The sequence below is a fragment of the Acanthaster planci genome, linkage group LG07, assembly GCF_054643075.1.
Source record: "Acanthaster planci isolate LZ-2023a linkage group LG07, COTS_SCS, whole genome shotgun sequence".
In the NCBI taxonomy this organism is placed as follows: Eukaryota; Metazoa; Echinodermata; class Asteroidea; order Valvatida; family Acanthasteridae; genus Acanthaster; species Acanthaster planci.
Window position 1 is genome coordinate 8,714,080 of NC_141783.1, and position 19,609 is coordinate 8,733,688.

General features: G+C 42.5%; 2 protein-coding genes across 2 annotated transcripts in view; one reads left to right on the forward strand and one right to left on the reverse strand.

Annotated features, from left to right (window-relative positions):
- Positions 1 to 6,585, reverse strand: part of LOC110986054 (nuclear pore complex protein Nup85-like) — a 30,701-nt gene extending 24,116 nt beyond the window's left edge. The window contains exons 1-2 of the mRNA XM_022247650.2: positions 6,516 to 6,585; positions 3,255 to 3,372 (exon numbers count right to left, since the gene is read on the reverse strand). Coding sequence (XP_022103342.2) covers positions 3,255 to 3,372; positions 6,516 to 6,563 — 166 coding nt within the window. The 5' untranslated portion in view covers positions 6,564 to 6,585. The remainder of the gene's footprint in view (positions 1 to 3,254; positions 3,373 to 6,515) is intronic.
- A 1,640-nt stretch (positions 6,586 to 8,225) lies between these two features.
- LOC110986039 (uncharacterized) lies at positions 8,226 to 15,933 on the forward strand. The gene is made up of 7 exons (XM_087139516.1): positions 8,226 to 8,372; positions 8,732 to 8,872; positions 9,469 to 9,684; positions 9,990 to 10,139; positions 10,477 to 10,846; positions 12,227 to 12,300; positions 12,586 to 15,933. The coding sequence occupies exons 1-7, from the start codon at positions 8,311 to 8,313 to the stop codon at positions 13,520 to 13,522; spliced, it is 1,950 nt and encodes a 649-aa protein (XP_086995642.1). The 5' UTR covers positions 8,226 to 8,310; the 3' UTR covers positions 13,523 to 15,933.
- Positions 15,934 to 19,609: the final 3,676 nt, after the last annotated feature.

The window sequence follows — 19,609 nt, forward strand, 5'->3', positions numbered from 1 at the left end:
AATTTGCTTCAAGATGAACATGTACTTGAAATTTTAAGCCCGCCATCCCTCTATCCAAATTCTTCTACAAACCTTGACGGATTTCAAAGAAATTGAGGGGGGGGTTAAGTTTGAGTACAGCTATGAAATGCCAGATGCAGTAAATGTTAACCAAGTCTTATCTCCTTTAGCAAAAAAGAGCAATTTCTAATGTGATGAAAAAGTCTTCACAAGTGGGATGTCAATATTGGTGTAATGTACTACCCACTTTTCACTGGCCTTGTTCTCATCATATCAATGTCAACATTACCCACTATGAACCATTCAGGCAATCTTTACAAAATAGTTTAAAAACTGATATTGAAAACACTCTGAAGCCAACTGCTGCCCCCAATCACATCAACATTTGGCATTTTTCTCCTAAAAAGTATGGAACTTTACACTCAGCAAATAATATTAGGCACCCTGGGTCAATCCTGTGGGAGATCGAATAACCTTCCAAACATGTGAACTAGGAAAAGAAATGCATATTTGACTTATATATAGTGTGAAATCACCACAGTGATGGAATGCTGGCAGTGTCATCAAATGATAGCCATGCGCAATCAACCGATCATTTGCAACTAATCTGTGTGTCACTACAGGTTGCTGCCACAACTTTTGGGGATGGGGGCAGAGGGGGGATAGGGACAGGAAATGACTCAAACAAAAAACTGCTGGGCTGTGGAAGTTTGAAAAGTTGGCGGGGTACTGTTGGACACCACATGAAACTAGGGGACGCCAGGGCTTCATTTAAAAGGAGCGCAATCGCGCTTGCGGTCCTCCGCGCTCCTTAATGTTTTCCAAGGAGAGCAAAAAAAGCGCTCCTTAAAAATTTAAGGAGTGCATGATTTTTTCAAACCAGCAGATGTTGGTTTATGACAAGCCCCTTGAATCTCGTTGGGTCGACAGTAGCAAACGAGTCCAATAATTGAATGTATTAAAACACATGGGCTGGTTATCAAAGTCTTTGAGTTGTGCACGCGTGCTTGATAAATCCCGCATCGCAACACACAAACGTGCTAGCGCATGTGGGCGGGCCTATGGAATTCCATGGACGCACGTGGCCGTGGCCGTGCCCGGCCGACCTCTCTCCCAGAACGGGTCGAGTTCAGGTGCTACGTTCTCGGCCGTTTGTGAACAGCAGAAGTTTGTGAAAAACCCTGTATTGGCTGGAGGATGGTTTGTGATCCCTTGCGTGTTCGTGTGGTTCGAGCGTGAGAACAATGTTCGCTTGTCGAGAACAGAAAGTATGCCACAGAAAAGAAAAAAGTCCCTGGAGGGTAATGTGCCCGGTGTTCTATACGAAAATGCACTGGTCGAAGTAGTATCATGGAGGAAGGACACAGGAGGAGTTTGAACTGCCCGAGCTATAACATCTGGCCAAATACCGCTTTCTGGCATACCCGGTATGTCCATAGCCAGAGCGCAGCGCACGCCTGCTACTCACCACCTGTTTTGAAACCATAAGCCCTCTTTGTACCTTATGATCGTCGCCGCAATTTTTCGTTGGTAATCTGCATCCCTAAAACGTTGTGTACTGCACGAAACGAAGTTGAATATTCATGCCATCGTTAGTGCTTGATATGATCCGACAACAACATCATATTTAGTGCTTAATGGATTTTCGGGCGAGCGAGGAGACTAGTTACATTATGCACTTGTCAATTGTAATCCCGGCCCCGGGGGACCCAGGACTACCGGGGACTTGGTGCGCCAGATAAAACAGGGCAATCGTGATAGTCCCGGCCAAGTCCCCATAATTTGCCCAGCCAGGGCGGGGCACCTTTTTTTGTATTCCCCGGCTGGGCGTTCAAGTTGTGACCATTCCCCGCACCTTACCTGCCCCAGCATGCGGGGTTGTGTTGCAACAACCGTACAACTATTAAAAAATAAATAACTAATAACTTTCATTAATTTCTAAAAGTCCCCTACTCTTCTGGGTCATTGCTAAGATGACATCGAGTCGGTCGCCGTAAGTGCAGGTAAAATGCCACTGAAATAAAGCAAAGCAAGGGGCAGTTGCTATAATTATCCCAAACTTTGGCGAAACATTCGGCAGCATATCTGAAGCACCGGAATCAGGGGGCCGACGAACCAAATCGCTACAATCTTTCTTTGCGGACGTCTCAGAAATAATTATGGAAATTCATCCTATAGCAAAATTTGTTACGCACTGTGTTGAGACCAATTGACTAATTGAAACGCTCATTATGTACATGTGGCCATGGCCAGTGCCAGCACATGAGACAATTGACAATTATCACAACACTACATTTGTTTATTGAAGATTGATCTAGAAGATAACCAACGATTTGAAAAGTATCGCCAAAACAAAAGACACGTGACCAGTGCTACTTGGTTGAAAGATTAAATTACATATGTTTTAATCATTTAGCAGTCCATAGAAAGTGGCAACAATGTTTGTAAAAAAAAGAAAGGTCTGTATTTTGCACGCACTGATCCCAAAATAAGGCGTCATCTTTGTCAGGTTTTCATATGTCAGGGTAAGGGAAACACTTTGAATTTCATATCGAGGCTCAGTACTATGAAATTTTACAGATAGATAGTTTAACAAATTGTACAACCCCGCCAAGTCCCTGCTATCGTCCCAGGTCAGCGGGGCAGCCATTGTACAACCCCGGGCAAGTCCCCGCTATCGTCCCGGCCGGCGGGGCACTTTTTTTTGGGACATCCCCGGGTACGTCCCCGCTACATTTTTTAAAGTGCCGGATCCCTCGGGGCCGGGATTACAATTGACAAGTGCATTAACTCATTGAACTCAGTAAAAGAAGTTAAATTGTGTTAATTTTATTTGAGTATGTTTACATTAACTTGGTTTTTGTTAGCGAGAGCAAATCGCTCCTCTTAATTCACTTTGTTGATTTAAGGAGAGCAATTTTTAATCGCTCTCCTTAAATCAACGAAGTGAATTATTTATTAAAATGAAGCCCTGGGACGCTGTTCATGAGATGTACATCTTATGTACATTTACACTATTTGACCTTGCATGAAAATGACCTACATGTACTTTTATATTTTCTCTTCTCTCTCTAGGGCTACTGAATACATTTGGGTTGTTGGGTTGTTTGAAAACTTCCTCAAACCCTGCCTTGTTTCATTCTAACCACTAAAAAGTGGGAGGGGGCAGCACCCAAACCAGAAACTAGGAGGTGACACATGTATACACTGCCCCCCAAATGGGATCATTTTAAATGCTCATAGTTGCTACCCACCTTTGCCTGCTGTGTGCTCATATATCCTCTTGCCGATGCCAGCATGCAGGAGTAACTGGTGTCCCAAACCCCAAACAGATGAGAGGCAGTTTGTGGCTGCTGCTGCATCTGGAATGGTCTACAAACAATATAAAAATAACATTTACATGTATGTCAAAGCATTTATGACATACACAGCATCTAACAGTACCTTTCATTCAGAGGTGGCAATATACATGTACAGGAATCATCATTACCCCTACACACTCCGCTCACAACATCCGAACATTCCTGAGACCATTTCAGCTCCCTGGGGAGCATACAGTACTGGTACTATCCCGATGCTGCCATGAAATGATGATGAGCCAACTGCTCAATACAATAAACCTATCTGTCCCCATAGGTACCCTTTTACTCCTGGGTGGACCTGGTGAAGAGAGGCACCCTAAGGGGTAACTGACTTGCCCAAGGTCAGAAACATGTAAACACCTGCCAGGATTATGATCCTACGATCCGGGACCTATGATCCGAGGCTAAAAAACTAAGCCACTAGGCCACATATCCTCACTCAAATGCAATGAAATCTTAAAGGCAGAAAACATCGGTCTGAACTTGGGCACTACATGATATAAGACACTCATCAGCGATGGAACATGCTGGCCTAAGGCTCCAGATACATGTACAAGTTACTCCAGATACTCCATTGCATTGAGAACTAGACTGCACGCATTGACAACATGATAACAGCTCCGCAAACAACACAATGACCATGATGACTAGCAGATGACACTGAGCCAAGAGAAATTAAAAAAAACCACCCTGAAAGAGTTTGTCATATTAATTGTAAGCAACTTGAAATTTTACAAGGCATGTATATTTGTAAGCATGGATATGTCTTGTTTAACGGACAAATATGTAGGGCCTATAATGTGAACAATTACAAGTCTGTGCAACATGCAGGAATGTTCATCTAGGCATGTTGACGGCTAGGCCTATGGCCACCACAGCGCAGCCTAAACAAGCAGACAATCTGCCAGTAACAGTGACACTATAGTGGCAGTGTAGTTGCACAATGAAAAAAAAATTTCACCCTTCGGGCTAGGGACAATGCATACATGTAAATGAATGGGGGCGCTGTTCATTTATAAGGAACTCATTTTCTTAAATAGGAAATTGTGATTGAAATTTGTCTTTTTCCGCATGCTCTGGCTTCCATATTTAAATTTGAATTTTAAAATTTAAAAAATAGGCCTATCAATAAGCCTTTTGTGAGTTAAATTTAAATAAAATCTGGCACAATGAGTTCTTTAAATTCACATGAATATACCAATTGGAATTCGCCATACTAAAACCACTGTTGCTATACAACATACAGTACATGTACATGTACCTTGTGATTTGGGGCAAGCTTTTCCTTAGTTACATAAGAGATGCCTTGCAACAATACACTGCTCTCAATGGAAAAGAAGGGCATAAAGGAACCAGTCCATTCCAGAGATGGTGGTCGCTGAGCAAAAGCTTGCCCCGAATCACGAGGTATAGCAACAGTGTCTTTAGTCTGGGGAATTTAAATTATGTTTATGTGCAATCAGATACATGTAACTCAGTGTCCCAGATTTTATTCAAATTTAACTCGCAAATGGCTTATTGAAGTCAGCAAGGCACAAATAACATGAATAAGAGCAAACACTTTATGCAAATATGTATTTTAAGCTTTTCAGTCAAAATCCACACTCATTTTTGAGTACAATAAAATAATAAAATCACAATTTGCTCTGCAGTACAAAAAAACACGGCCTAGGCCTTACTTCAGTTTCTTTGCCATGCACAGTCCGATGGGATCTAAAAATATATCAAAATATTTCTTGTGACATTCTCAAGTTCACTTCAAAAAGAAAACTAAAAAAATAAACCAGCTGGAAACTTTATGAGCCTCCCTAACCCACCAAGCTCAGAAAATCATTCATGAAAATGGTACTAATTCATGTAATTTTCACCATCTATCACCAACTCAAAGTTAAGTCTAGGCCTATCTAATTTACTTTCAGGCTTCATGAAGTTAAAGAGTGAGTCCGCTCAATATTAACGTGGGGTTCATTACCATTAGCACCCTGTTACTATAAAAAGGGAAACAAAGTCCACTTTCTCAAACTAACATTTTGACCTTTAGGAACCATTACTCAATCCTGATAGGCCTAGTTTAAGTAAATTTTGACAATATTTAAGCAAGAAAGCTTCAAACTTCTAACGCAAGTTTGGCAAAAGACAACCACTTGGTCGAATGAAGCCATTTTGTTTTTTGTCTGGTTACTCGACTCAGACCTTTTGGATTCATCAAAACAAATCTCCATCCAGGTCAAGGAACCGGACTACATTTGCTTATTTGTCGTTCACAGCTCTCTTTGGGCAGTCATGTAACTACCGTTTTACTCAAAATTTCTCCAAACAACCAAAAGCCCTGTTCTCTTTTCTTTCTGATGTGAAAGAGGACACCATCAATAACTCGTTTAGATGAGTTATTTCGAAAAAGTAGAATTTTTTCCCTTTTAGGCCTAATAGGAACAGGGTGCTAAAGGTAATAAACCCCATTAACATGACCCAAACAAATATAGGCCCTACTGCATACAGTGTATATTTCACTAACGTGTCAGGTTGGCATAGTGGAGTGGTTCTTTCCTTGCCTTCCACCTCTCTGCAGTCTGGAATCAAACATGTCAAATCCTGGCCCAGTCCACACGGGGATTGGGTTTTCAAGCCCTACCTGATTCCGTGGATTTTACTCAGAATATTCCTATGGGGTTTTCCCGGGTTTCCTCCCACGTCTAAAACTGTATTAAAATGCTTCTCACATGTCTCACTGACCATGCTGACTGTCTCCTCTCTTACAGAGTTTCTTAAGGCTTGCGAGCAACAATGTACATGTAGGCCTACACTCTACGGTGCCTAAGGCGCTTTTGAGGTGTCCTTGGTGTCATGAGGCCGACTTAAAATAATTAATAATGATTTACTTATTTTTTTCGCTAGCACTGACGTTTAACTTCGAAACAACTTCACTCAATAGGCGCTCTCGGTCAGTGGTGTCGGAAATACAAGCTCACCCTGGTTTTGATTTGCGTATAAAAATACAACGATTAGCATGTACTATGGCGAAATTTTTAATAAATTTTCTTCCCGTAAACAAGCCCCCAATTTATTTCTAAACTCCAGTCAATATACACTATACATTTTATTTCAAGAAAAGTGTTTTTATAGGGCGAAAAACGATGGAATTTTTATACAAACCAGAAGTGGAATTTCGCGCTCGTGCACTGCCATCCTCTCACAAAACATCAGTAGAGCTCGAGGGGGCGCACTTTCACATTTGTGTTAGGGCATTTACTTTTATCTAGCTGGCTGGCCAGTGCCCATAAACCAGTCTACAACTTGGAGTCTCATCATTTTTTTTGGTCCCTTATTAAGGCTTATAATGAAACCTTAAATTTGTGGACCTATTTTGCATGGAGGCAGCTGCAGGCGGCTAAACTTGGAAGTGGGATAAACCAGTTACAGACACTAGACGGGGAAGTACAAAACATATTTAGGTGATGTGTTTAAAACTTTGAACTGGTGAAAAAGAAAATTGTCCTTGCGGTCATAATCTTGAACTTCCTATGAAGTACGCATTGGTACTCTGTTAATAGCACCACGCCAGAGCAAAGTACTTTACTCGAAATTTTCCCCTTTTTATCGGGCATATTTTTAGTTCGAAGGCTACGGGAATTCCAATACGAACTCAGCTTTATTTGCTCAATAACATAGAAAGTAACATATTGCTATCCGCACATAACAGGGACAAATATTTTGCTTTCTCTTTTTATTTGGGCTGTGCAAGTCTTAAAGTGTTCACTGATTTTTGTTGAGTTGAGTCAACTGGTGATGAGAAAAATGAAGACAAATTGTAAAGATTTTGTCCTACTTCCCAACAACCAACATATATTCAAAAGCACTCAAAATGGGAGACCCCCCATCCAGCGGGCCAGTTTGAACCGACCACGCCAATCCAGAGTTCCTGGAGAAAATTGCAGTATAGGGAAAAGTCCCAGGACAGGGCATGCCAAACTCGCCGGCCCACTCTCTAAATTCCAAAGAGTGAAGATTCACTCTGTTCGAGTGAAAATTCAATCCCTCCAATTAAAATTAAGGACCACACGACTTAGAGTGAAATATAGTAAAATATCACTCGAGCTTCCGCTGGAAGGGGCTATTTTCAGCCCCTTTTCAGTCTAAATTCAGAGTGATTTTCACTCTAAAACGTCCCTGATTTCATCCTTTCCGATTTAGAGAGCAGTCTCCCAGTTGTGTGTTAGTTTTCTCTTGGCACCTTAAACTCAAGCAACGGTCCGAAGTCCCATCAAAAGTGGGGGAGTGTTGGCAGAAATTAAATGTCGAGGTGACATTGGTAGGACAGAAACAAAGTCAGTAGAAAACAATTCCGAGAGAAAATTGTGTTTTCAAGTACGGAGATTTTTGGTTGCGGGCTGAAATGGTTACAATAGAAGGGTAGAATGTATTAATAGGGCTATCGGTTTCTATTTCTGTTTTACTTTTCTTCAATAGCCCTCGAAAGTTCTTAGCTTTTGAACAACATATTTGGATGAATTTTTCAAAATTGTGATTGGACTCAAGACTACTTTTAGAGAGTGGTCATCTTAAGATGGAAATATCTTCCAAAGACATCAGTTGACCAACCTTAAATTGAAAATGAGGGAAAACGTGACATGAATATCAGTAATGTCTTTTTTTCTCATGTTTTATCTTTCTTTTCAACCTTTAGTTGGTCAAAATGGTTGGTTGCAATGCCTTGGACAAATTACTCTGCAGGTAATGCGTCATACGAGGAACGCGCGCGTTTAATCTGTGACGTTACAATGAAACAATAGGCAAGCGTTGCCCAACCAATGTTGCCGGGTGATTTGGCCCTGTCCAAACATAAACACCGTCAGAAACCGTTTTGTGCTCATCGAGTTCGGAACAGCCTTATTCTTACGCTCGTTTTTGCCAGTTATTTGAAGCTTGATTCAATCGCCTTCAAATCGAAATGTTTGACAGCGATCCTAAAGAGTTCTCTAGATGTGCTAGAGCCGCCACCGCCCGACTGATGTACGTATGGCTCTTTCTACTGCCTCAGAAGTACAATTGTTTTCGTGTAGTGATTGTATAGCTCTAATGGATCAGGGATAGCTGTATTGGGTAGTTCAAAGAATGATCATGATTGTAATATCAATGAAGTCTCTGAGAATCTGCACTTATTCGGATGTGAAATTTCAACCATCCACTATATATTGAAAATTAATCGCTCGACTCACTACCATAATAATTATTACAAGAACAATGCATTTATAACAGGAGTGCATGTAATTTGTAAATTTAGGACTAAACCGTAATAGGACCGATTTATTTACGCTTAAGACCCCAAGAGAGGTTCTAATGCTGTCACAGAATGTTGATTACGGAAACAGATTGGTCCAACCGAAAGACCCTGGAGAGACATCAGTCGGCGACCCAGCACCATATAGTGCTGGTAACGATGGCGAACACAGCACAGTGCCTGGCCCATCGGCCCCGGCGAACCCCGCCGATGTTCCGTCCAACACCAGCAGGTACGTGCGTGGCATTAAATTTACAGTCGCACACAGATAAGAAGAGCACTGTTAGTACAACGTCACATTTATAACAAGGACACTTTTAGATTCTATCTGTGTTTTTCTCTGTTTTCCATTACTGATAGTTATATCAAGGTAACATCAAGCAGTCGCAAGGACTTTGTTTTTAACATTTTAACAGCGTTCAATCAACACCAGTTAGTGTTGATTAGAGTCAACTTTTCTGAATCTTTGTCCCAAAATATCAAAAAGCTCTGAAATGTTTTTGATTTGCATCATCTGTTTGAAACGAGAATCAGAAATAAAACTCTTGAAGGAGGCTTTAGAGATTTTAATAGTGAGAGGGTATTTTAAGGGGGGGGGGGGAACGGTTACGTTGTCCCTGTCACCAACCAAACCAAGATAAGAATAATAAAACGTAGGCTTCATCGTAGGCCCTCTTTATCGTAATACAGGTGTGGAACTAAGTTCAGAATATTTTACTAAATAAAAATGGTTGAATTGTGTCCAACACCCCTAAAAACGAAAACATCGGCGAGAAAGTGTACTATGGATGCAGCCTTTCTTCAAATTTACCTTTCACCGTAATACAGGGCTGGAACTGCCGCTGGTCCGTCCGGACGGTTTGGCGCCCTGAGCCAGATGTTCCGACGCAGCCGGGTTGCTCCCCTTCGGACCAGGTCCCCTGACCCCCCTGCACCCACACCGTCCCAGAGAACGGGAGCTGGTCGAGGGAATAGGAAGAGGTGGTTCGCTTGTCCGTGGACCTCTCAATCCAACAACGCATCCAGGACTGCCGAGTCCAACAGGTGAATTAGATTTTAGGCATATTTCCAGAGGCATAGTATATTATGTGGCAGTTTCCACATGACAGATATAATTATTCATAATATAGTTCGAAAAAATCGCAACGCAAATTCAGTTTTTTAACTCTGCAGATCTCAGAAGATCTTTCTCAGCAAACATCAACCAGGGGCTGCCATGAGCTAGGACGCACTATACATGAAATATTTTCTGTGCCTGTAGTAAATATCTTTGGTATTTGGGTTCTGTGAATTATGGAATTATCAAATTATCCAAAATCATCAAAAGCATCTTTGAATAATCTCCCTAGAGCACCAAGGAGGAGGCCTTGTGTATTAAGATCCAACCGGGTTGGTCCCATTGACGATCAAGCTGCCATGCCTTCAAGGGGACTGGGCATGCACAGGACTGCAGCTGGGGCCAACTTAGACCAAAGTTTGCAGGACATCCTGCCTGAAAAGTGAGTTCATCACAAGTGGCTATAATATGGACATTTCATATCAAAGTTTCTGGCTCGTACACGCAGTATCACCGCTGAAGCAGGTAATCTGTGCTTGTATGATGAATTTTCCAGTGCACACACTGTCGCGGATTTCAAGAGAATTCTGCACAAGTTGGATTTTTCGTGACACTTACGTAACTAAGCAATTAACTGATAAAGCAAGGCAAGGAAATGCTGATGCAACCGCAGACTTCAAGACGGCTCAGCTGTAAAAACCTACCATTCACGTCCGTTGTAGCGTGACGAGGGAGCTGATGATAACACTGTCTACCCGATTGTTGTTACTCGTCACTAGGTCCCCACCGAAGCTACTAGGCCGCCTGGCGAGCCTTTTCAGCTGCTGCACCGGTAAGAGAGGCGGCCCAACGCTGGGAAGGTCTCCTGCCTCCAATCCGTCTCGTCAGGAGACCCGAGATCAAGAGGAGCCGGTAGGCCAGACCACCGAGGCAACGAGTCGGTCACCTTCCAGCCAGCGCACGCAAGGGAGCGAGAAAGTAGGATGCTGTCCCCATGCCAGGCCGGCGACTGTCGCGCCTGCCAAGTCGCCTGTGTTCTGGGTCGGAAGTCGAGATGATAGCGCCCAGAGTAACCTTAGCGAGGGGGACGACATGGGACAAGCACAGCCTACAGCAAGAGCGAACACCTTACGACACCAGAATCATCAGGTAAGCGATTATGAAGACCTTACAAACTTCCTGTTTCTCCCTTGGAAAGAATACTACATCCTACCTCCACTTTCATATATCTCAATAAAAGTCTGTCAATGCAGAAATGCTGAAAAGACATAATTAAATCTTGGACTCGGAAAAAATCCCAATTTTTGTTACGAAATACTTAGAGAAATTCTTGACTTCCCAAAGACTTCGCACACATCTTTTTTTTTTCTCGCAATGCTAAAACCCTGGTGGTAACCTCGCGCGGATAAAAGTCGCCACATATCACCAAATATGGTAATAACTTTTTTCCAATGGACTGATTTGGCAAAGATTTCATGCAGTCCTTACCTCAGGCATACACCACAAGCCCGTAGATTCCAATTGGCCAGACCTAAACCACTGTAGAGTAAGAATTTTTGAAAGATCAGTATCCCAAAGACACCCATATGACCGGGAATGACCTGGTAGTAAAAAAACATCCACCTCGCAGCTCGGAGGTGGGCGTGGCTACAAATGTACTTCCGCAGCAGCATAATGACGTGTTGTTAGAGAGGGGACCCGAGGGATTTATTGGCTACCAGAGAACAGTCATACAGGTTCAGGCATGACCGTGGACTCTAGGAACTGATGTGGTAATGATTTTCACCGCGTGGAAAAAAGGTCCCCCTTTTTGGCGTTGCGGCTCCGAGGGTGTTTAAAAGGAGATCAAAGGAACGGGTTCACTGATCACTGTAATAAAAAGAAAAAAAAAAACCAAAAAACGAAATAGCCGAGTTGAAAGTACAGTTTCTCACTTCTTGTATCTTCATTTTTATGTAATTTTAATCTCCATAATGCTTTTATAAGGTGTTTGTTATACTTGAAATAACTTGAATTGTTTTCATTGTATTGCCCATTGCAATTCGGCCCGTGGGCCTTGACTGAAAAGGTTTGACTAATATGATGTGTCAATTACTTTATAGTTAGGATTCAGAGGAAAGTATAATTCAAACCTTATGGGTCCAGAGGGAAACTCCTTAAATTATTCAGATGTCTTCTTTAGTGAAAATTCTACAGGAAGACGGTAAATTTCTAACTTCAGTGTTTAATCGTGTTCCCGTGAATGCTGTTTGCTAGAAATGACTTAGAAACATACAGTTTTGTGAGTAGAATCTTCAGAAAATGTCACAATATTTTGCTTGAGTTAGTGAGAAGGTCGCGCGTAAATATTTGCCTTCACAGACATCACTTGACGACCTGTGCGCAAACCCTGTGAGACTGGTTTTAAAAAATCCAAAGTATTTTCTAAGTGTATATTTCAATATTTTCCTGCGAAATTTGACTTTATAGGTCATGTCATATACATGTCATGTAAATGGACCTTCTCTTTTAATTTTAATCTTTACCCAGAATCTGAAAACCGTGGCCCACAAGCAAACCATTGCAACTGCCGAAGACATACGCAAGGCAACTTTGGAACTGCTGTAAGTATCCGCGTCATCCAACTGAAGTCGAAGTTTGTACCCTGTAGCAGCTTAGATTTTGCAAAACCTCGAGTAGAAACTCCTGACTGCTGATAAATCAGAACACTGAAAATGACTGGCTACTGACGTAATGAGTTAACACACCTCTGTATGAATAATGCATTCTTAAGCTACATCTGCTCCCCGTTCTTATTTGCATAGTCTCACACAGGTCTTCTTTCACAAATTGGTCCTCAGATGCCATGAGTCCTCAGCTGTATTTTCCCTCTTCCTTCCATTGCCCAGGAGTGGGTCACAAAGCAAGCCACTCAGTAATGAGCCTCCAGAGCAAATCGAGGACGATGGTGATGAATACGCTGGAGCCCCTTCCATCGTCGAGAAGGACCTGCGTTCTGTCAATAAGGAGCGACGTGGCCCACTGATTCTCGGCCGGGGACAGAGCGGAGTGGTCCGCCTAATGCGGTACCGGAAGCCAGCGGGAGGCTCGTCACTGGTCGCAGTGAAGCGGTTCGTGGGGAGTTCCGCCCACTCTCACAAAGCCATGGCCAGGGAGATCAGGGCCCTGCGGGCGGTGGAGCACTGCCCCATCTTCCCGAAGCTGGTCGGGATCATCTCGGATCAGTCTTTTGCACAGGAGTTCATCGGGGATCCTAAGTCCCTGCAGACGCTGAGCATATTCCAGGTGATCCGTCAACGGAAGCCGTCAATCTCGGTCGGAAACTGGGCCTGGATCTTGTGTGACGTCATCATGGGGCTGTCTGCTCTCCACCGATCAGGCTGGGCCCATTGTGACGTGCAGAGCAACAACGTGCTGCTATGGCGAAACTGGAGTAACTCCGACGAGTCCAAGGAGAGGTGGCACGGCCGGATCATTGACTTGGGGAACGCCAAGAGGTTGACGGGGCCCACCTCCCACTGCCTCACGCTGACGCCCACCGAGAAGGCCGATTACTACCGCCACTGCAGGCATATCGCACCCGAGGTGGTGGAGGGGCTGGCTCCTTACGGTGTCAGGTCGGACGTCTTCGGCCTCGGGGTCCTGATGTCAGACATCGCCCACAGAATCCCCGCTATGTCCGGACTCATACCGCTCGCCAATGCGTGTTTAGTGGCCGGGCCCGAGCAGAGACCAGTGCTGGATTCCCTTGTGATAGAATTGGACGTCTGGTGCATAGACCACACTGGACAAGGGTTCTCCCCGGCGGAACAGAATTACGTGTAATTCAAGTTTCAATCCTGCGCTTTGTCTTTGTCCTGGGCTACAGCTTTCAGTATCATCAAGACCCTCCCGTAAAATGCAGCATCATCTGTAAAAGGTGTCTCATACTGTGCCAACTGGATTTTCTTTTGGTTCGAACATAATAAGCAGGCATTGGAAGATAATTCTGTAGCCAAAGACTAAGACGAAGCACGATTAGAAAAACTACCCAAGTCCAGTGGCCTTGTAGCATAAAATTTGGATTCGTAGACTTGTACTCTTTCTAGGCTACCCTGTAATTCAAAAATATCTAGGCTAAGTTTTTTGATCACACGTGTCTGTAAGTTATGAACTTGCCCATATTTTAAGCCATATTTCATTCTCTGTTCCTTAATTTATTCCTTTCAATTCCGATTTTAAAACTCCACGTCCAAACCATTTTATACCCTCCGTTAGTTTGTGTTAAAACCCTACAGTTTGCAAGTAATCGCAAACTTTGGGCCACTGGTCTAAGTTTGCAGGCTCTATGTAAAGAAGAGATGTCATATTGTAGGTTTACTTAAGTAGTGAAAATGCATCCAATTGCTTGCTTTCCCGACTTTCGGTGCACATTTAGATGTGTGAGGTACATGTACCATGCGGCATCATAGCCTGCACTGTACATGTACATCGTCCAGATCTTTGGTTGAAATATATATTTTTTTTACACAATTGGGAGGTGGAGGGTTGGCTGATTCTGATAAGCCAAAGGGCGTGAACCATGACCTTGTATTGATTTGGTTGTCAATTGCGGGACTCAACTTAGTTTCCATCGCCATTTCATTTTTTAGTTTCCTTTTAAAAATATTTTTTAATGATGAGCGATAATTTAAATGTTTTACAATTTCGTTTTTAAACTAGCAAAAAGGGATGATATAAAAGGTTTCACCCCCAAAATTTGCATGCAGACACAAAACGACGATAATGTTGAAATGAATTTGCCAAAGTGCCTTGAGCTATATTTTCCATCATGTACTGAAATAGCAGACAAGATTCGCTTTTTCCCCAGCTGTGGCGTCTTTTATATGCAAAATCTATCTCAGGTTTTAAATGACTATTTTCGCGAACACACTTTTTCCAAGCGATGTGATTTTTTCGTGTGTTGTCAACAAGTCGTACTTAAAATGATGCCTCTGTGATTATGCTTAGAATTTGCTGTCACTTACCGAGGTCTAAACCAATGTTGATTCAACCCTAAGACACTTTTGGAATTTAGAACAACTCCAAGTAATCGTACATACTGCGTGGTTCGGGTCCAATTTAGGGGAAAATTACAGGTGCTTTTTCAAGCCAAGAGCAACTCAAAGGAAAATATGTTTTCTCTGATTTTATCTGTTCAAATAAATAATTATGGAAGCATCTGAGTCGGACACCGTGTAATTTGTCTTCAGAGCTCAACTATAACAAGCTAAAAGGGCATTTTTCTGTTCTGAACATGCTGAATGTAGATTTCCTCATTCAGAGAAAACGAAGGGACCCCTCGCCCTGTGTTCGTAGTGGATAAACCCTTGTGCATGCCGGCGCGTACAGGGGTTTATCCACTACGAACACAGGACGAGGATTCCCCTCGTTTTGTCTGTTTTCTGAGAATGGCGCAATCTACATTCAGCATGTTCAGAATTCGCATCTTGGCATGAACAGAAAAAAAGCCCTTTTAGCTTGTTATAGTTGAGCTCTGACGACAAATGACACTGCGTTCGATTTGGATGCTTCCAAAATTTATTTTAACAGATAGAATCAGAGAAAACATATTTTCCGTTGAGTTGCTCTTGAAGAACAAACAAAAAACTTCTTTTAGGCACCTGGACTGTTTTTAATGTGTTTTATTGCCACACTAAATTATGCTTGGAATAATTATTTGTTATTTTGAATGTACACAATGAATGCCGATTTTTATGTTGAATTTAAAACCAACTATCGTCTTAGGACTACAATAATACGACACGAGATGTAAACCTTATAGTTTTAAGTACAGGTACATCCGGACCCAGCCTGACACTTTCTTTAGATTGAAATGCAACACGTTTTCTAAGTCACGGCTTTGTCGACAGCTTTTAATCAACTGACTCCACACTTAGGCATCAACTTAGGCCAGAGTCTCGTTGGTCTGCAGTCTGAAAAAAATCTAAACCTGGAAACAAGACCTTAAGCTAGTCACAGAGCCTAGCACAGCTTTGTCCGGAAAAAAAATTATCAGTGCTCTTACAAATAGGCCTACTTGTCTTTTTTTACTTTATTAAAGCGGACAAACTTAACAATCTGATGATCGATAGATGCAGTTCTAGGTAAATGATTTTCGTTATTTCGCTATTCCATTTTTTAAATGTTAGCAGCTAAGACAATGAATAAAATGCAGTCAAACAGGCCACTATGTTGGCTATGTATTTATCAAAGAACATCTGAGTGCGAATGAGTTTTTTCATATAATCGAGAACAAACACTTTCAATCTTCACCTCTGTGAACCACAAATGACGTAGATGATCAAGAAATCCGAACTGGCTCCCTCATCCATGTATGTACACAAATTTGTATACCGGTATCATTTCTACAGGGGATTTCTTTCTGAGGAAAAAAAATCAACTCATCAAGTTAAGTACATGTATCAAATTCATCAGTTTTCATGAAGAAGTCCCGCATCGAGATCACATTGGGACTTGGGACCATGTGCCAAGAATGTCTCAGAAATCACGTGGTTTGATCGTTCTACTGACTGCCATTTATGACCTGATCGAACTCCCGTTACTTTTCCTAACCCCCCACCTAATTATTGAGAGGGGTGTCAATCTTGGTATTGCCCTGGCAGTGACTGAAGGGGGGGGGGTTTCCATATCAGTTCCCATATGTTTGTGCACAAAACACTGCTATATTATGATAATGCTTACAATACCGACTCCCCTCTAAAATACTCCTTCCCCCCGTTGGAAAATGCATCAGGCCAAAGGCTGGGATGCTTGCCAATGTTTCTGGAGGCTTGTGGTTGGCGCCAGCACTGTAAACAGAACGGTTGACCTGGAGTCCTGGATAAGCCCTTGTGGTTGACAGGGCCGAGCCTGGGTCTGGAGAGGCTGGCCACGTGGAATTATTACACTGTATAGGCCGTGCTGTTGAGCTATAAAGGCCCAGGATGAGTAAGTCACAGTGATTCAAACATGTATAGCGGGTATTTCCCGTGTATTTTTAGTATCGCCGATGTATTTCCGTATTGTTGAATTCAGCGCCCCCACTGCAGACCGCGCCCCCCAAAGGACATTTCCCCCACAAAACACTGAGAAGTCTTTCTAGGAAGGCCTCCGTCTGATTTATTGAGAAAGAAACAGAACAACATTGAATAAGGATCGTTTAACAAATCTGAGACAATTTTGGCACAACGTTCTGCATTAGTGTCAACAATTGACGTAGGTGCCTCCTCGGGATCACCCCACTGCAGACCATGCCCCCAAAAAGGACACTTTCCCCACAAAACATACTGAGAAGTCTTTCTAGGAAGGTTTCCATCTGCTTTATGCTGAAAAAAAAACTGAAAAAGACATTGAACAGTGGTCGCGTTATCCACAAAATTAATCTGAGACGATTTCAACACACGGTGCTGCATCGGCTGTTATATTGAACAAGGTGCCTCGTCCCAGGGTAGAAAAACGTGCACAAAACCTATGGAGAAAACTTGCAGCTTTAAAGTCTTGTCACGTGATTTGCGTTAATATTGGGGAAAAAATCTGAAATATTATTTGATATTCAGACTCTTGGGTATACATGTAATCGAACGAAGATTAATCATCACAAATAGCCGTGTAAAAATGGCTCTCGCGACATATTTCTTTGCCTTTAACGACCTAGGGTTTGCCTAGACGAGGCTTTTGAAATGGAACATTAAAACTGCCAGCTCACAATATTCCGACCTTTCCACTGCATTAGTTTAAAACATTCCTCACTTCACTAACAATTATGACTCCTGAGACGTGGAACATGATGTTTTGAAAACCCAATCCTCGTCACTTTCTGCATCACTGGGGCAATCCTCATCATCCTAAAAGTCCCCATCTTCTCCATCATCTTCATCATCATCGACGTCGTGATTCGTCCTCTCTTTACCTCACTCGTTGGGAGTACAGCACTCCTGTTTTAGCTAAATAAAATAATACTCGATGTCTGGTCCGACCAAAGTTCCAGAATTGATTCAGCGATGCAGTTTTTTCCTGGTGGGGGTGGGGTGGCTTTTTAAGACTGGCAACGGACACGGAAATGAGTGGCATATTTGATGAAAGAGCAAAGGCTAGTAGTAGCACGTCGCACCGCTATTGTTGATGATCAGCTGGCTGCAACTTTGTACCTTACCCACGTGTTCGACATCAACATTACGCAGTCATAACGGATCCATCACTGCGTACCAGCTACCCACGAATTAATCTGGTTCCTTGAATAAGTTGCCCTTCGGACTTGGGGGTGCACCACTACAAATAAATTCCCATAGACTGCAATGATAAATCCCCACACTTTGCAATAATTTTAAAAATACAACTCTCACAGTTGTCCAGGCTGCACAGAAATACGATGATCGACATGTCCCCTTTCATTTTCCTTTCAATTTTCGGGGGTTGACCAATGAATTTTCGCGAAATTTTCACCAGAAGCAGACTACCCCTAAAATGAAGAAAATGTCCCTGCCCACAAAAGTAGCCGTTTTGAAAAACCATCCCTCTGCAAAACGGCCAAATAGTGCCATTTTCGGACCCAACTGCATCCAAATTACTCAGAATTTGAAGCCCAGAGTCCGGGCCAGGGGTTCAGTGCCATATTTCTCCAATTCCTCAATTTCATGGCTCTCAGGACTCTCTAATATAGAATATTTTGAGTGTATAACTTTTATTAGTGAGCTCGGCGGACATATTTAGGGCCTTTTTGCGAGGGTGCACCCTTGGGAACTTGTGGTCTACTTGCGAACAATCTGGCGGTGTGGAAATAGAGGGCGCTGTTTTGGAAGATTTGGAGAAAAAATGGGAAAAAAAGTGACGCGCACGTTCAAAGTAGACGCGCGCTCTGACCAGAGACCGACTATATTTTTTTGCCTTACAATAGGAATTGGCAGTTTTCATGTTGTCTAGCGTTGTGTATGATTCCAGTTGATATTCTGTGTTGACCATAATGTACAGCTGCGAATCCCTCACACTTTGTTTTCCCAATAAGTCTTTTTCGAGTGAAATTTGAATAAAATCTGGTGCACTGATTTCTTTACATTCACGTGAATACAAAAAAATGAATTCTCCATACTAAAGACACTGTTGCTCTGTCTTGTGATTCGGGGCAAGCTTTTGCTTATAAGAAACGTGTTATACCAAATACGCTGTTTTCAATGGATGGGGGGGGGGGGCTCAAACGAACTAGTCTATTCCAAAGATTGTGGTCGCTACGTAAAAGCTTGCCCCGAATCACGTGGTATTGCAACAGCGTCTTTAGTCTGCGGAATTTAATGTTATGTTTATGTGCAATCAAATAACTTGGTGTACCAGATGTTATTCAAATTTAACTTGCAAAAGGCTTATTCCAGCACTCTACACTGCAAATGCGCCGCCTAAAGGCTAACATGCAAGACTTACTTTCATGAGTATGTTACATGTCTGTTAAAGGGGGTGTTATACATCATATTATGGAAAGAACTCCATATGTAGACACCACTTGACACCCTGTGTACAAACCGTGAACCTAGTCTGAAAAATTCTAAGTGTTTCCTAAGTTAATATTGATTCTTTATTTTCACTGGTAAAGTTGACTTTTGGAGCATGATATCACTTTCCGATGGCTTATAAACCACATCAAGGAAAAATAAGTGATATCTGTATTTGAAACTCTTACAAACATAAAAAATGAACCAGGCGAATACTGTTTTGGGTGCCATGGTTTTTATACTATGTGGGTTAGGTTTTTGCGTCCAGCCGTCGTGCTGCCGCGTCCTGATGTCGTGCTGTCGCGTGGCATCGTCGTTTCGCACCGTCTTACCTTACTGTTTCTAAATTCCTGGTAATTTTCACAACCAATAATTTGTCAAATGTCATGGACAAATGGGCGTGCATAGGGCC

What these genes read in the sequence shown, in the direction of transcription:
- LOC110986039 (XM_087139516.1), top strand. Translation starts at nt 8,311, where the DNA reads ATGTTTGACAGCGATCCTAAAGAGTTCTCTAGATGTGCTAGAGCCGCC. An exon ending in AGGACTGCCGAGTCCAACAG is followed by an intron (nt 9,685 to 9,989) that starts GTGAATTAGATT and finishes TAATCTCCCTAG; the next exon opens with AGCACCAAGGAGGAGGCCTT. An exon ending in CAGGACATCCTGCCTGAAAA is followed by an intron (nt 10,140 to 10,476) that starts GTGAGTTCATCA and finishes ACTCGTCACTAG; the next exon opens with GTCCCCACCGAAGCTACTAG.